We start from the raw sequence: 17,500 nt of genomic DNA, 5'->3' as shown, positions 1-17,500 counted from the left end.
TGAGACGAAAAAAAGCTGACTTTTAAGACAGCATTGGGTGACAGTAAGGCATCTAAGCAGTTTGAATGGAATAAAGGATAAGATGCTACCTTTGAAGGTGCCTCCTTTTGGGATAGATGCTTCCTGCTGCTTTGTGCTGACTTCAACATCCAACATTCTATTGAACTAAGAACATTCTATTGAACTGCAAAGTTAGCTTTTAGCGTTAGGGCAGTGTCGCTCTGTGTTGCTGTTTTGCGAAAGATCTGAAACAAACAGGGTTTTTTTACACAGTAATTGGTGGCTTGCTTCCCAGTCAAAGTGCATGATTTATTACACAGTGAAGGCTGCGAGGCAAATTCTTTCATGAGTTGCTGTAAAGCAGTGCTTGGGAATTTCTTTGCTCCTCAATCAAGGAACTTTTCAGAGAACAAGGCCAATGCTTTTACCTTGCTTTCAGAGGCCAGCTCAGAGGAATGACTAGGCTCTCGAAAAGATCCAATTATTGTGCCACTCTAACCCCCCAAGAAACTCTCCTCCATGGATCTCAACGGACTTGCACCCCTTGGCATTGCTTAATTCCTCCCAATTAAATCAAGCATTAGCTATGGTCTAATGGTTATAGAGCCCTGGGATAGGATAGTTGAACATTTGATTCAAGTCCTATAGACCAGTCAGAACAGCTAGAGTGCCCTTGAGTAAAGCGTCTAGCTCCACATTGCTCCAGAGGCTGTGCCTTGTGCCTTGTGCCTTGTGCCTTGAGTCTATATACGTAACTACCTATAAGCGTCCAATATGTAATGTTATGTAATGTTACGCAGAAATGACGCTGGTCCCTGGTTGTGGTAGTTTACATTGCATGTAGACAACAAACTGTAAATGTAAGTCGTTGTGGGTGCACACGTCTGCTAAATCTATTTCAGTGCTCTACTTTGGGTAAAAGTGCCTGTTACTTTAACCCATTGTGTCCTGGAGCGTATACGCTGCATTAAGGTTCTTGAGATTTGAGTTGTTTTATTAAAATTGTGGGTATGTTAAAGCTGAATGAACACATTCTAGTGCAAAATGAAGGTTCAAGCTTAAAAAGGCAACTTATTTCATGTTTTTATGTGCTTCGGAGGGTGAGATAATTAGGTTTTACAGTTTTTGTCAATTGGTTTTGTATATTTCTCATAACAGAATAATGATTCTCAAAAGTCTTTGTTCAATTGTGACTTCCTGGTGTTACATGTGCACATGGTCAAATCAGTTTCTCATTGTTTTCGGCATATAGCAAATGCTCTCGTCCACCATGCCATGGCTGTGTACAATTCTCAGTAATTTCGTACATTATCAATTGATTTTGTCATATCACTCAAAAAGCTTTGTCACTGAATGCATGAAGCTATCTCATTTAATCTTATCTGATAGATGTAATATAAAACCGAATTTACAACATTTCCCATCCAATCTAAACAACATTCCGCTTCAGAAAAGATCCTCAAGAGTGTACTATTCAATTGACAACATGAGAAATTGATTTGACTAGCTTGTCCATACACTATGACACAATGACTAACCATTCTGCTGGCGCTGATACGTTCATTGACACAAAAAACTTGGTTTTGAAAGACAAATAAGGGTTTTGAGCAAGAGACTTGGTTTTGCAGGTTATCCACCGTGTTTTGCCATTTGTTAAAGCTGTTTTGAGAATGAATATTATGTTTTGCAAATTGCGAGAGAGATTCGAGAAATGTACAAAACCAATTGAGAAATAATGTAATAGGGAGAGAAGAAAAAAACGGTAACACTTTATTGTAGGGATACATCTATTGGGACTAATACATACAATGCGCCTGTATAAGTAACTTGTAAGGCATGTGCAAAGCAAAATCAAACATTTGTTAGGCATGTATTTGCAAATGTCTTGTTCATGCACAATAAGGGATTTATTACCAATTTAACCTTAGTAAGGACCTAGTAGGCCTTAGCGTTTGCTTAGTACATGCCTTACAAGTTACTTATGCAGGCATTACCATTGTATGTATTAGTGCTAATAGATGTATCCCTAAAATGAAGTGTTACGGAAAAAACAATTATTTCCCAGCCGTGTATTCACAAATTTCTCGTTCACTGCCAATAAGGCTTTTATTTTATTTTTTTATAGATATTTTTAGGGCTTTTGTGCCTGTATGTGTGACAGGATAGTGAGAGAGCGACGGGAAATGAGTGGGGAGAGAGAGACGGGGGAAGGATTGGCAAATGACCCTGGCCGGAATCGAACTGGGGTCGCCAGCGCAGTAACCTAGTGCTTTCATTATTGATATTATCGTGATAAGGTCCTAGTAGGCCCTTGACAGAGGTCCTATAAGTCACTCATGCAGACAGTAATTATGCATGTAGTATTTAGTGCCAAAAATATGGACCCTATTCTAAAGTGTTACTGTTTAACTCTTTCTTGCCTACAAGGCATTAGCCCCTAGAACACGGGTCTTCAAGTAAAAGTCACCGAGGTCCAGTTTTCCCAGATCCTACCAGTAAAAGGTCCGGAGGGGTATAAATAATGCAGCGCGCCCATGCGTGTACGTGTGCACACACACACACACACACACACACACACACACACACACACACACACACACACACACACACACACACACACACACACACACACACACACACACACACACACACACACACACACACACAGTAAATCTCCTGTTTTGTTTCAATATGCAGCAGGTTACCTCATCATCACACAAGGCTGCTGCATGGTATGTCTACATTTGTTAATATTCCACAATATTACTCCTGTGTCTGGCTCACATTGCAAGACTGTCAAGATTTCACCCAAAGCAAAATAGGACATAAACAGCTGAGAAGCATTAATGCAGGAATTAGTGATGAGTTAGTGGTGTTGGAGTAAGCAATTTCATTATAGGGTGGGCAACATGGAACAACTTTTGATATTTCTGTATCTCTTCTACATTTTCAATTCCCCCTAAAATTTTTAGTAGGCAATAGACATCAAAGCAAACTATGGTAGCCTACGGATAGCTACTTCAGGATGAAACTGCTTCTGGCCAGAACTTCTGCTCTCCAGCTCCGCAGTTTAAAAAAGTTTTAAATCCCCAAAGGCATGGGAATGTGTTTATTAACTATAATAGCTAGCTACAGTTGTTACTGTTGTAGGCTCAGCCTTTTCACAGAGTTTCTAACGTTATGTAAACCGGCTGTGATTTTAATTTCTCTTGAGGAGTCATACACACGCGCACAAGGGGAAAGGGAAGCAGATAATTTTGCGTCTGTTGATTTCGGAATTTTCAGTGCAGCTCGCGAAGCTGAGCGAGATGCATACCTGGCGAGAGCTAGTTTGCATTCCCAACTATCCTATCTGCTAAAATACGGCATTGCCCCTCGCCCCAAAAACCCACCCATGGTTTAAGACACATGTGTTTGCTGGCGGAGATTTTCATTCATCCAGTTAGTGTCAGTCAACTTACACACGAAACTTTTCTTCATAAGAGCGCGATGTAAATGCATTGTTTTCGGAGCATACGTGGTGAACTGGTTTGGAAATGTTTGTCTGACAGAGTGGCACGCATTACTTTCTGTTTATTCAGCAACCAACTCTTGGTTCTCAGCGTTGCCGCTGCTTACTTTCATTTGAGAGAAGATCCTACTTTTCTCTGCTCGATCGGCACCTCTTCAGCAGTGCACTGCTGGTCAGACTCGGGACTCAGCAGTGTTGCAAGTGAGAGGCGGTGCCAGATGTTGATCTAAGACTTGATTGGTTAAAATGACTGATGTTTGTCACAGTAACAGCACGCACTGTGAACGGTCCGTCAAAATAAAAGCCCGGTTGTGTCAAATAGGGAAAAACTGCTCCGCTTAAAAAAACAATTCTCCCGTCATAAATAAAAACATATTAACGATTTATTCTTGGTCTGGATGGGATGGCATTTGGGTCCGGATCCGGACCGCCATCCGCTGGTTGCAGACCACTGTCCTAGAAGGTCCTTGAGCTGTCCATGGTGCTGATTGTGCATGATGTCTTTTTACACAACACTTGAGTCTGCTTGAGCGCATTGCCTTGTTGTTGGGTGTTAACTAACTGTGCTGTGTGTCGCTGCGGGTAAAGTAATGGGCAATAGTCTTGCTGTAGAGTTAAAATTAAGGCCATCTGCAAATCTTTCCACTTTGACTCCAAGGTTAGAGTTAAGGGCCGTACACACACGTCGCTGCTACAAACCCCAACTCAGATGAAGTTGGGACGTTTGGTAAACAGTGAATAAAATCAAAATGCTATCATTTTCAAAACACTCAATCTATTCATTAGATGGAGAATAGTGAAAAGACAACATATTAAGTGTTAAAACCGAGAAAAAATATTGTTTTGGGGGACATATGTACTCATTTCTAATTTGAGAAATCCAACACGTCTCAAAAGAGTTGGGACGGGGACAATAAATGGCAGCAAATGTCGAGGAAGACTAAAAACAAAACAAAAGACAACACTTAACAGTTAAATACATTAACCGATGAGATGATTTTATATAAAAAAACAGTGTTAATTCCTATCTTGGACATGATTTCACCAGCTTAAATGGTGGGTGTATTCCTTGTCATGTTTTGCAATGTTTTCCTTTCTGTAGTGCTTACAGTGTGACAGGTCTTGACCAAAAACCCACCATTTTATCACATGCTGGTCCTTATGATGGAGCCAAACTGTTAAAACATAGTAGAGAATGCAATTTGACCTTACTATGTGGCAGTAATCGAAGATCTCCCTTCAAAATATAATGCATGAGTGGCTTTTCATGCTGTTTAAAACCCATTTATACCATTCAGCACTGTATTTAACTCTACAGATGAGTGAGAACATCTTAACCAATGCACTACTGCATCCGCATGCCATCATGGAGGCTGACTTTTGAAGCTAGCACTAACACAAGTTGGATGGTCCATTTTCACTGTAGCACAGGATGTGCAATGCTCTATTATTGTCAAAAAGAATGGACTTCTACAACTTCTGCTGACTTCTGTAAGCAAAGGACAGTTTCCCATGTCTTCTGGGTCTATTTCAAGTGAGCTCAGGTGCTTAGGAGAATGTTAAACCCCTGTGTCATTTTCATGCATTAAGCATTCTTAATATGGTCAATTTTCAATAGCTCTAGCACTCCAGGAATTAGAGTGAGACTATAGCCAATATATATTTCATGATGTCATGAACCTATACAATGATTTTATTAACAAAAATATGTCTTATATACACTCAATCGTGGTAAATCAAAGGGAATTCAAAAATGTATGTAATAACTATGGTAATTATTCCCTTTGCATCTTTAATTCTGAGTGACTCAGCCTCTCTGTGATGATCTTATACCTGGACACCTATATTGTCCGTCAGTACAATTCATTTTGAAATGTTCTTCTTTGTTGTTTTATCTTATTTGGATGTTTACTAAATTTCACTGATCCCCGTCCCAACTCTTTTGAGACGTGTTGGATTTATCAAATTAGAAATGAGTACATATGTCCCCCAAAACAATATTTTTTCTCGGTTTTAACACTTAATATGTTGTCTTTTCACTATTCTCCATCTAATGAATAGATTGAATGTTTTGAAAATGATAGCATTTTGATTTTATTCACTGTTTACCAAACGTCCCAACTTCATCGGAGTTGGGGTTAGTAGTTACTCGCTCAGCGAATGAAGTCAATACAATGTCAATGTGTTTCAGTGAGACTAGCAGGCGAGTAGGCGAGTACTGTACAAGTGATGCAATGGGGGCGGATCCTGAATTTAAAATATTTTATCTTCGAGCGAGGTGAGTAAGCGAGTAACCAATTGGAATGCAGAGTTCGGTACTTCTCGCCTGTTCATTGGTAGTTAAAGCCGCGGGAACTTTCAGCGAACGTTCCATGAAAGAGTAGGCGAGCAAGCGAAAAGCTAGTTTTGTGTGTGTACGCCGCTTTAGAGTAGTTTCATGGTGCTGTAAATAATCTAAGCGTTATATACTTTTCTGGAGTTATACATATCTGGAGTTAAATACATATACTCCTGAATAGTAACACCCCTGCACTGTGTACCTTGCTGTGGGCATAGACGACGGATCCCAGTAACTTCCAGGTGCCTCCGCGCCGGTCCATGCGGATCATGCGCAGGATCTGCAGGAATCGGAGACTCCTGATGGCCGAGGTGGCGAAGACGTTCCCCTGCGTGCCCGCCGCCAGCACCGAGATGGAGGCGATCAGCACCATGATGTCTGCAAGGGAAGGCAGGTACAGACAGGTAGCGTCAGATAGGCAAGACAGAGTCAGACGGGCAGAGAGAAAGATAAACGCTTACAACGTCAGATAGAGACAGGTCGAGACAGAGACAAGTAGACGGAGGGACAGAAAGGAAGACAAAGACAAACATAGTAGAAAGAGACAGAGAGAAAGGTAAAATAATAGACAGACAGACAGACAGACAGACAGACAGACAGACAGACAGACAGACAGACAGACAGACAGACAGACAGGTACTGGCAAATGAATACAGAGAGACATAGGTAGGCAGAGACTGATAGAGAAAGACGGGCAGAGGTAGAGGAACAGAGAGGCATAGAGACAGACAGACAGACAGACAGAGACAGATCAGGACCATGATGCCTCTAGGCAGACAGACAGAAAGAGGGGCAGACTGGCAGCATGAGATGATCTCTAGAGTACACCAAAATCGGTGGGGCCACTGTTTTTTCAGGGAGGCACATAAATTGGCAAAGAGATATTTTTTAATATATTTCAATGAATATATAATATAAAAAATGAATATCATGTCACGGTGAGGAAATGATATTTTAAGCCATTGGCTGTTCAGCACAGGGGCCACAACAGGGGCCAGGAGGAAATCTACAGGGACCCTGGCCCACTCTGGCCCCTGTTGCAACTGTACACTGTGCCTTACCCTGTTCTTGTTTAAATTTCTCCTTGTAAGTCGCTTTGGCTAAAGGCGTCTGCTAAATGCTAATGTAATAATGTAATGTAATGTCTAGAAGCGCCCCTGACAGGCAGACAGAATGAGGTGGAAAAAAACAGATAGAAAGACAGGCAGATACTAAGACAGGCAGACAGACAGGCACAGGAGAGAAAACAAGCATGATGTCTGCAGGCAGACAGGTAGAGGCAGGCAAACAGACAGAGAAAGGTAAACAGACACCGTAGAAGGCAGACAGAGACAGGTAGAGACAGGTCGAGACAGAGACAGGCAGTCAGAGTTGATCAAGCCGACAGAGACAGAGAGAAAAGTAGATAAAAAGGCAGAGACAGATGGGCAGACAGATGATAGGCAGACAGACAGTGATAGACCAGCATGCTGAGAGACAGAGAAAGGTGCACACACAGACACACAGACAGACAGCGTAAGAGGACCAGCATACAGAGACAAATACAGACAGACAGAGGGAGATGAGCAGAGACAAACAGACAGAAAGACAAACAGTTGATCAAGCAGACAGAGAAAGGCAGGCAGGCAGGTAGACACACAGAGAGACAGAGCAAGATGAAAACAGACAGAGACAGATGAACATACAGAGACAGACAGACAGACAGACAGAGACAGAGGCAGACAAACAAAAGTGTCATCAGTCAGTCAAGCGTTTCTTTTCACAGCCAGAATCAGGGAGCAGGCCACACTAATGAATAGGCATGGAGCTCCTAATAGGCCTTTAGTGGAGCAGCAGAGCAGAGCAGGCAGGGGTGGAGGGACTGGCAGGGAGAAAGGGTGGAGGGAGAGAGGGAGGGAGATGGAGGTGGAGGTGGGGAGGGAGAGAGAATAGGTGGACGGAGGTGGAGAGAAGGTGGGAGGGAGGGAGATGTTGTTGGAGAGAGGGAGGGAAGAGCGAGGGAGATAGAGATGGAGGTGGGAAGAGAGGGAGGGAGGGAGAATAGGTGGAGGTGGAGGTGGAGAGAGAGGGCAGAGAGAGGGGAGAGAGGGACATGTTGGTGGAGAGAGGGAGGGAAGGATGGAGATGGTGTTGGAGGTGTAGAGAGGGAAGAAGGAGGGAGATGAAGGTGGAGAGAGAGAGGGAGGGATGGAGAATAGGTGGAGGGAGGTGGAGAGGGAGGGAGAGAGGGAGATGTTGTTGGAAAGATGGAGGGAGAGAGGGAGGGAGGGAGATGGTGATGAAGGTGGAGAGAGGGAGAGAGGGAGGGATGGAGAATAGGTGGAGGGAGGTGGAGAGAGAGGGAGGGAGGGAGATGGTGATGGAGGTGGAGGGAGGGAGGGAGAATAGGTGGAGGATTAGATGAATTTCCAGAGCCTGCAGTAATAAACTCAAACCACTAGACACCAGGAGCAATTGGCGTAGTCTGACCCGAGCGGTCTGGTAGCTTAATAACTGGAGACAAGGTGGCTGAAAGCAGGGCACGCTGCACAGGGCCGGATTAACGCACAAGCTAGGTATGGCTGCAGCCTAGGGGCCCCCACCTGCCAGGGGGCCTCCGGCTTGCCCAAGGGAGGTTGGGAGTGTGGGGGGCAGTATTGTGGCAGGATGCAGTTATTAGTAGTTCAGATACACCGCGCTCTTCCGTGTGGTGCGTCTCCAGCTGAATAACTTAGAAGGTGAGAAAGTGGATCGCACTCGGGTTCTTCTTTTCTTCTTTCTATTTTTTATTTTTTACATAGCAGCATTGAGCATCCTCCACAAACGTTTCGGCTGTTGCTTTCGTCAGTTTCTCCAGGATGCAGTATTGAAAAATTTGTCTGCAAATATATTGTTCTTAATTCCTAGTTCCTAGTGGTTATGCTATTTTGCTGTGAAAATTTCTTTTTGCAGGGTCCTCCATCAACCTGCAGCCAAGGGCCCCCAGCCCATCTTAATCCGGCCCTGGAACTGCATGGAGGGGGGGGGCACCTCATACAGTACGCAGAGGAAAATTGCTCCCAAAGAAATGTGATTAGAGCGCAATATCGCGTACAGGAAACTGGGTTGAAATTGATATTTCACCAGAAATTGCCATTTCTCAATGACATCTGTTGGTGATTCACTGAAAAGCAAGTCATTGCCTACAGTGCAGAGCAGAGTCCATAATGGGTGAAAGGGGAAGCCGGATTGGAGTTTTATAATGAGTACAATAGACTAGAGTGTATCCAGGTCCAGTGCCACAGGGACGTGATGTCAGAGAGGCCCCACGCCACACTCTCCAGCTCATCAGGCTCACTGATGACGCAGAAGGGCTCTCGGTCATTAGAGAAGCGCCAGAGAAGGGAGGGGTGTAGGGTAGGGTAGGCAGGGGGGCTGAGGTGAGGGAGGGGTGTAGGGTAGGGAGGGGGGCTGAGGTGAGGGAGGGGTGTAGGGTAGGGAGGGGGGCTGAGGTGAGGGAGGGGTGTAGGGTAGGGAGGGGGGCTGAGGTGAGGGAGGGGTGTAGGGTAGGGAGGGGGGCTGAGGTGAGGGAGGGGTGTAGGGTAGGGTAGGGAGGGGTGCTGAGGAGAAGTGAAAGTAAAAAAGCTCACCTCAGAAACTCCAACTCTCATTGCCATTGTGACACAGCACATAGTGCTCACTGCACACTGCACGAAATTGCATTCGTGCCTCACCCCGTGCAAGGGGACAGCTGCCAATGGCATCCCTAGGGAGCATTGTGGCGGGACGATAGCATGCTCAGGATGGGGGAGACTAGGCCCAGCAGCCCCAGTAGCCCCAAATACAACATGGATTCTATCTCTCAGCAAGGGTTCTAGATCTTGGGCTCTAATCAGAGAGCGGGAAGGGGTGCAGAGGCGATGACTGCAGTTTGTTTGAATAGGTACAAGCAGTGGTGTAGTCTACTTTTTTATGGTGGGTATACTGTATATTTGAACATTTTTTGAAGTGGGTATACTGTATATATCTGTGCTATTCAAAATAATGGATCAATCCATTTTAAGAGGGTATACTGAAATCCCTGAAATTTAGAAATGGGTGTACTCCATATACCCGCGTTCTACGTAGACTACACCACTGGGTACAAATGACACGATTGGCTACGGGCTACGTAGATGCCAAATGACACACTCGTAACAACCAATAAATGGCCACGGGCAATCGTAAACCACACCTTTACAACAATATATTGCATAGAGAGCCTCCAGACTACAGTATTTTTCACTTTTGAGATCGACTGGTGTTAACCAGGCAAGGGCTGAGAGACTCACCGATGACACAAAAAGGCTTGCGGGCGAATTTGAGCCTTCCCTTCCATCCTCTGTATCTGCAGCAGCATCCCGCCGACCAGATCCTGACGATGTACTCCACGCCAAAGACAACGATGGTCACAATTTCCTAGGAACACATGATACAAATAGGAAATAAAGATAATAAATCACATTACACATTAGTGTATGTTGTAATACATACCTACTAAGCTACATCACATTATTGCGTAAGGATGGATATTCATATATTTAGACCAGGGATGGGCAACTTTTATGATGAGGAGGGCCACGTTTTTTCATCGACAGATCTCACTCCAATTCGTAGAGTTGGAGGTGCAGTTGGTTGCTCACTGACTGCCCATATTGTTTGGAAGGAATAGAATACTCTATACTCAATACTCTATTGACCAACAGTATAATTACAACAGATTGATTCAGTAGTCCTTAAAAAATATATATGGTCATTATTTTTTTTATTAGGCCTACTGTTTTATCTACAGGCCGCATTGAGTGAGGAGGCGGGCCGCATGTGGCCCCCGGGCCTCCAGTTGCCCATCCGTGATTTAGACGTAAAGATATACACATACAATATACTCTGTGCATGTTATCATTAGATTATGTAAAAAATGCTAAGTAAAATCGTTTTAGTAGCGTGCAGTAGCAAATGCCATCATGTTGGTATAAAGAATTAACATTTTGGAGCTTCAACATTTGCACTCACGGCACAGTACAGTAACAAATGATCTAGCACATCTCCCCCCACTGTGTGCAAAACTGGCTTTTTGTCAGGAATTGGGGCCGAGGGCCCTGACAGCTGCCACTGTGTCCATCATTTAATACATTAGGGGTCTTCTGTAAGAGCGGCAGGGAGCCCGACAGAGCTGCAGATCAAAATGATACCGCCGCAGCGCAGCGAAGGAGAGTCTCATATTGCAGAGAGCATGAGCTTCATGAGCAAGAACCGTCAAACCAAACGCAACAGCTTCAGTTCAGTCAGCGAGCTCAAAGCAGGTACACAGAGGAAAATCTCAGCGCTATTTCAACACTTAGAGTGCTGTTTCTCAACGGGGGCGATACAGCCCCCCATGGGGCATTGGGGAGCCCTAGGGGGGCGTTGAGATGGATACAATTGAGATGGGGCGGTGCTTAGTTGCTATTGAGGTACATTAGTCTATTTTATTTTTTACAGTAATACTAAGCGAGGCATCGGCAGGCTTATGATGAGGTCAAGGGGGCATTGGGACGGTTTTAGGATGAGATCCAGGAGGGAAAAAGGTTGAGAACCACTAACTTAGAGAGTCAATTTTACAGAAACATCTTCTACAGTGTACTTGGTCCCATACTACTCTCTATGTGATGAATTAACACTGCATTTTTTTTTACTGTGTACACATTTTTTTCTTCCCCCTTCCTTTGTGTGTTGCTTTCTTACTGTAGTAGTATCCTATAGTATAGTCTGCCTATAGTACTACTAGTATAGTATAGTATAGTATAGTGCTGGTATAGTATATTATGTAAGGGTTAACGTTCGGCGAGAAGGTCGCTACCGTGGAATAGCAGCACGACAGAGAGAATCTTTAGACCCCGACGCGGAGCGGAGGGGTCTTGTTCTCTCTGAAGTGCTGCTATTCCACAAAGCGACCGACTCGCCGAAAGTTAACCCGCTTATTATATGGATATACTTAAATGATTCACACATGCGGGGACATTTCTTTAGACCTATTTAATGTTAAGATTGTTGCTGCGCAAAACAAAACAGAGCCGTTGTGGAACACCGCTAGGCAACAGCTAGATAGGCTAGCCAGGACAACAGGTGTTGTCTATCACAGCAGCTGATTAGAGTGACAAAAGACCGGACCCCCTGCGGAGTGATATGAAACATTCGCTTTAGCCACTGACTTGTATACAAGCCAGTGGCTTTAGCAGTGAACGTCTTGTTGCCAATGACAGCGGTAGCCAGGACAACGGGTGCTGTCTATCACAGCAGCTGATTAGAGTCTTGTTGAAAAGTCGCTTTAGCAGTGAAAGTCTTGTTGCCATTGACAGCGGTCTGTTATAGACCAACCCGTCCGTTATCGAAAAATAACAGACGTCCGAACGTTGGGGAGCCCAGTTGAAATGAATGGAGCATTCGACAGATGACGTCACAACCATATAGTATAGTATAGTATAGTATAGTATAGTATAGTATAGTATAGTATAGTATAGTGCTGGTATAGTATAGTATAGTATAGTATAGTATAGTATAGTATAGTATAGTGCATATTCATATTGCAGTATGGAGAAACTCAACGTACCAGTATGTAGAGAGCGTCCTCTGAGCTCTTCTCGTATTCCTTGATGGTGGAGAAGACCGAGAGGACCAGGCAGGAGAACACCAGCAGGAAGCTGAAGAGAAGAGAAGAGAAGAGAAGAGAAGAGAAGAGAAGAGAAGAGAAGAGAAGAGAAGAGAAGAGAAGAGAAGAGAAAAGAAAAAAAGGCCATAGATAAGATTTCCACCACAGAAATCAATAAAACATACAGTACATTAAGGGCAACACCATAGTGTTAAATGAAAAGCAATGGATAAGGTAGACTCTGAGATGTGATTACTAAACGGTGCATTAGAATACAGGTGCGTGGTCAGAAACGTTATCTCCTTATTTCAACTGTGTGTGTGTGTGTGTGTGTGTGTGTGTGTGTGTGTGTGTGTGTGTGTGTGTGTGTGTGTGTGTGTGTGTGTGTGTGTGTGTGTGTGTGTGTGTGTGTGGAGGGGGGGAGGGGGGTGGGGTTATGCAGTGGTTTAGCTGATAATGAGCCCCCTCTGCCACAGAGAACTGAAGGACAAGCTTTAGTGCCTCTGTCAATATTACGACCACATAAAAGTCTATACGTTTCAAGGTCTCGTAATGTCATTATTAAGACATTGAGAGAGTTTTTTTCCTCTCTCTCTATCTATCCCTTTTTCCCTTTTTTAGGGGGCGGGGGATGAAGGGTCTGTTCTTCACAGCAAGAGGTCTGCAGGGGATTTAAACGGTTTCCTCGCAGATTCAATAAGATTCCTGCAGAAAGTGCTGAGCTGGCGTGAAACTCAACTCGGTCCAGGGCTTAGCTTAGCCATCCGATCCACGGCAGGGGTATCAGTCCTGGCCCTAATGGAGATAGAGACCGTGGGCCTGGGAGCCATAGATCAGCCATGGAGAGTAGACCCAGACAGGAGAGGGGGACAGCATATTGACAGAGATATCATCGTTTTCCAGCAGCTTTACAGGGTGGGGTGGGGGTGGGGGTGATGGGGGGTGTAGTGGTGGTGGTGAGGAAACTACTGTGCAAGGTACTGAATAATAGTACAGTATAGACAAATGTGCCATACATTCACCAACGTGGAAAATCTCACTGTCAACCCGACACCAAGGAAATATCTTGCGCGGCAGCATATTGACAGAGATATCATCGTTTTCCAGCAGCTTTACAGGGTGGTGGGGACGTTGGGGCGGTAGTAGTGGTGGTGGTGGGGGAACTACTGTGCAATGTACGGAGTAATAGTACACGGGATAGACAAATGTGCCATACATTCACCAACGTGGAAAAATCACACTGTCAACCTGACACCGAGGAAATATCCTTTTGCACGTTTTTGTGGTTGTTGCAGTTTTGAGGCAATTCGGTGTTAGCCTGGCTCTCGCCAGACCTGTGCAGACTAATGCTAGCCTGGCGACGCCATCCTATGTACTCTACCCAGTCAGCCCAGGCTAAACTAATGCAGTGCTGTGTGTCTTGGGGACTTTCAGCCTTGTCTTTTCATCTTCTCTTTTCCATGTATTTGTTGTGTTGTATTTTCATCTGTGCTGTGCTCTTTTCATATATTGTCGATCACCGAATTGTCTGTGGTGGCTCTGTAGCATAAACCTTCATAGGTTGTTTGTTACATGAGAGCACATTACACCATAGGTACGTATATGGGAATCTGTTCTTGAGGTAATGTTGAAGTTTAGGGGTGGGTATTGGCAAAGGGTTCACGATTCAATAAGCATCACGATACACATACCATGATGCGATTCTATCATGATGCACTGCGATTCATGTAGGCCTACTATTGCGATGGATTGCGACGTTTACTTCAGTACATGTATGAAAATACAGCTTACTTGTCAGTTGTGGTGTAGCATTCATCAGTCAATTCATTTTATTTAAGCATTTTAGCATCTGAGTAAGAGCTTCCACCACAACAGAAATATTACCTACTGTCTATTGAACAAAATGCACCAGTGACACATTTTATTTTATTTAGGTTACTAAACTAATCAATTGTCATGAATCAATGCAGTATATCGTGAAAATAAGTATCACAATACATTGTCGTGACAATTTTATTGCACACCCCTAAGTTAAACAGTGTAAGATCTCCTTTCCTTTCGTTCCCTCAAATTCTCTTCGAAAATGGCCAAGGTTGACAAGAGATAAAGGGGAATCTTACACTGTGTAAAGTTATAAGGTCAGACTGTGGCCAACATGTGTGACCAAACATGACAGGAACTACTGCGCTGTTTATTAAGTGTTACTAATTCACAAGGTTAATAGAAACAAAATTACCAAAGAAAACTATACAGAAGATCAGTGTTGACTTTACTGGACAGATGTAAGTGGACAGTTTGGCCTGACAGCTACTATGAGGAGTGAATTATCGCCCTGCAGTGCAGCGTAGCATTGGCTAATGCCTCTGACACCTCTGACAGCCCAGTGCAGTCAGCAAGAAAATCGAACTGCGCCGCTGACGCAAGTGTGTCATCTGACTTGACACAACCAGGATAGGCCTTCAGAGCTACAAAACAAACACCTGAGGCACGATGATGTGGCTGCGTTGGCGGATGGTGCTATAATCCGTTTGTTACGATATCTGTTGTCGGCCTGATGAAGCACGCTGATTAACTTCCACTAGCACAAACATGAACCTCTTTTGAACGACAGACAGTCTTACAAAAAGGAACTGGTACCTGAAAAAAAGCAATTCAGACTTTCTTAGGAGAAGTAACTTAATGCAAGGGCCCGTCAGATGGATATAGCCGAAAAATGCACTTGACAAAGGCTTCCTTTGCTTCGTGAGCACAAGCAAGCTTATGTGGTGGGCTAGCACATTGAGAAGTGGCCTAACCCAACACAATGCCACCAGCATTCCCAACCCTCGCTCGCTGACTCACAGTGACGGCTGGAACACTGCAGTGCAACACTCGCATTGTTAACGTGGCAAATAGGGGACCCAAAATTAGAAGCCCCATATAGCAGCACCGCACGCCCATTGTGACACTGGCTTTGGCGCTAAATACCTCAAAGAATACATGGCTAAGAAGGTTGTTGCCTGGTCAGCAGTTACGCTTGATTGCATTGGTTCACATTTGAGTAGACAGTGTCGCCTATAACGATTACGCAAACAAAGAAGAAAAAAAAAACTGCCTGCTTTCACGATGCTTGTGGTTTTATTTAAAGTTAAGATGTTTTATCAAAGAACTGAGGTCAGCAATGCAGTTTTCGTGCGATAACATATCCCCATGTCTAGATCAGTGTACAATAGGCCTATTCAAATAAGGCTGTCAGTGTATTTGGAAAGCAGCATTCGACAATAAACTGAAACTTCCTACTTCAGATTTATTTCCTCCCCTTGGAAAGTCAATGCTAATGTCTGGTTACAAAGTCCTACTGTCTCTGTGTGTGTGTGTGCGTGTGTGCGTGCGTGCGTGCTTGCGTGCGTGTGTGCGTGCATGCGAGTATGTGTGCGTGCGACTGTGTGTGTGTGTGTGTGTACATTTTCCCCAAATCTTTAGTTGAATGAGGCAGCCTATTAGTGTGAATGCCTATTAGGCAGCCATTATCTGCCAGGCTTTTGTGAGGCTCATCCCATCCTGGCAGTGAAGTGGCTCTGTCAAAACGAGGTACTGTATCTCACAGCAGACACTTGACTGAACTGAGAGCAGCCCAGAGTCAGAGTGAGACTGAGATGTCTAAGTATGAGCCATCAAGTCTCTCTCTCCCTCTGCCTCTCCCTCTATCTCTCTCTTTCTCTCTCTCTCTCTCCCTCTATCTCTCTCTCTCTCAGTGAGCTGTCAAGTCTCTTTGTTTCTCTCTCTCTCTCTCTCTCTCTCTCTTTCTGAGTGAGCCATCAAGTCTCCAAGTCTCCCTTTCTGTCTCTCTCTCTCTCTCTCTCTCTCTCTCTCTCTCTCTCTCTCTCTCTCTCTCTCTCTCTCTCTCTCTCTCTCTCTCTCTCTCTCTCTCTGTGAGTCTGAACTGTCATGTCTCCCTCTCTCACTCGCACTCTCTCAATCCAGTCACTGATGAAGGGAGGGCTGCACGCGCAGAGTAAAAGCGCCAAGGCATCAAAAAGATTGCTGCCGCCGCAGTCTTCCAGGGCCCCTGGACATCACAGAGCAGACCAGGCTAGGACCTCATTCGATGGCCAGGCTTGTCTTGTCTTTGCTTCTCATCTTTCAGGACCTTCACTCTCTCCAATGAGTCCGCTTACAAAAGTACGGTTGTATAACCGATGTCACGTCATGAACCAGTTAGACACTGCTGTCTCCCCCTCCTTAAATGATCCTTATTATGTATTTGCTCCCCATGTGAAGTTCACAATGGGCTGGTAGAGAGGGTGTGTGTGTGTGTGTGTGTGTGTGTGTGTGTGTGTGTGTGTGTGTGTGTGTGTGTGTGTGTGTGTGTGTGTGTGTGTGTGCGTGCGTGTGTGCGTGCGTGTGTGTGTGTGCGTGTGTGCGTGTGTGTGTGTGTGTGTGTGTGCGTGCGTGTGTGCGTGCGTGTGTGTGTGTGCGTGTGTGCGTGTGTGTGTGTGTGTGTGTGTGTGTGTTTTGCGTGTGTGCGTGTGTGCATGCATGCATGTGTGAATGCTTCCTGACAGTGACAGTACGGTATGTTTTGCTCTGTTTTGTTTTCTTTGCTGTACTGTTAAAGGTAGAATGTGCAGCAGAATCACCATCTCCCCCCACCCCTATTGGCCTGTCCTGTCTGGACACAGCACTTTCTTGGGTGACATAAAGGAGCAGAACACTACAAGAGAGCAGATCAGCTCCTGCTCCAGCATCTTATTATAGCAGATTGATTGTGAACAGAAGACATTGGTCAATATGTCAAGCCAAGACCTCTCAGGGCCCTGGACAAATACTCCACTTGGACACTCCTCCGGCCTCTCTTTCTCTCTCTCTCCGCGGCCAATGACGCTTGGCAAGCAGGGTAATGTGGAAACACGGGAAAGGCTTCCTCTATGTATACGTATTATTGGCTGGCTTCAACTCCCCACGGAGCTGTGGTCTGGGATGCAGGCTTCGATGGTGATGGGGGTGGGGGTGGGGTTGAGCATGGATGGGGTGGAGGATGAGAATG

At 44.8% G+C, this 17,500-nt stretch overlaps 1 protein-coding gene across 1 annotated transcript in view; it reads right to left on the bottom strand.

Moving 5' to 3' along the window:
* The window catches only part of LOC134462238 (potassium voltage-gated channel subfamily KQT member 2), a 113,577-nt gene that overhangs the window by 59,066 nt on the left and 37,011 nt on the right, over positions 1 to 17,500 (bottom strand). Inside the window, exons 2-4 of the mRNA XM_063215163.1 lie at positions 12,436 to 12,526; positions 10,139 to 10,265; positions 6,052 to 6,227 (exon numbers count right to left, since the gene is read on the bottom strand). Coding sequence (XP_063071233.1) covers positions 6,052 to 6,227; positions 10,139 to 10,265; positions 12,436 to 12,526 — 394 coding nt within the window. The remainder of the gene's footprint in view (positions 1 to 6,051; positions 6,228 to 10,138; positions 10,266 to 12,435; positions 12,527 to 17,500) is intronic.

The sequence above is a fragment of the Engraulis encrasicolus genome, chromosome 14, assembly GCF_034702125.1.
Source record: "Engraulis encrasicolus isolate BLACKSEA-1 chromosome 14, IST_EnEncr_1.0, whole genome shotgun sequence".
Taxonomy (NCBI): domain Eukaryota; kingdom Metazoa; phylum Chordata; class Actinopteri; order Clupeiformes; family Engraulidae; genus Engraulis; species Engraulis encrasicolus.
The sequence above is the reverse complement of the archived record's forward strand: the minus strand, read 5'-3'. Positions and strand labels throughout refer to the sequence as shown.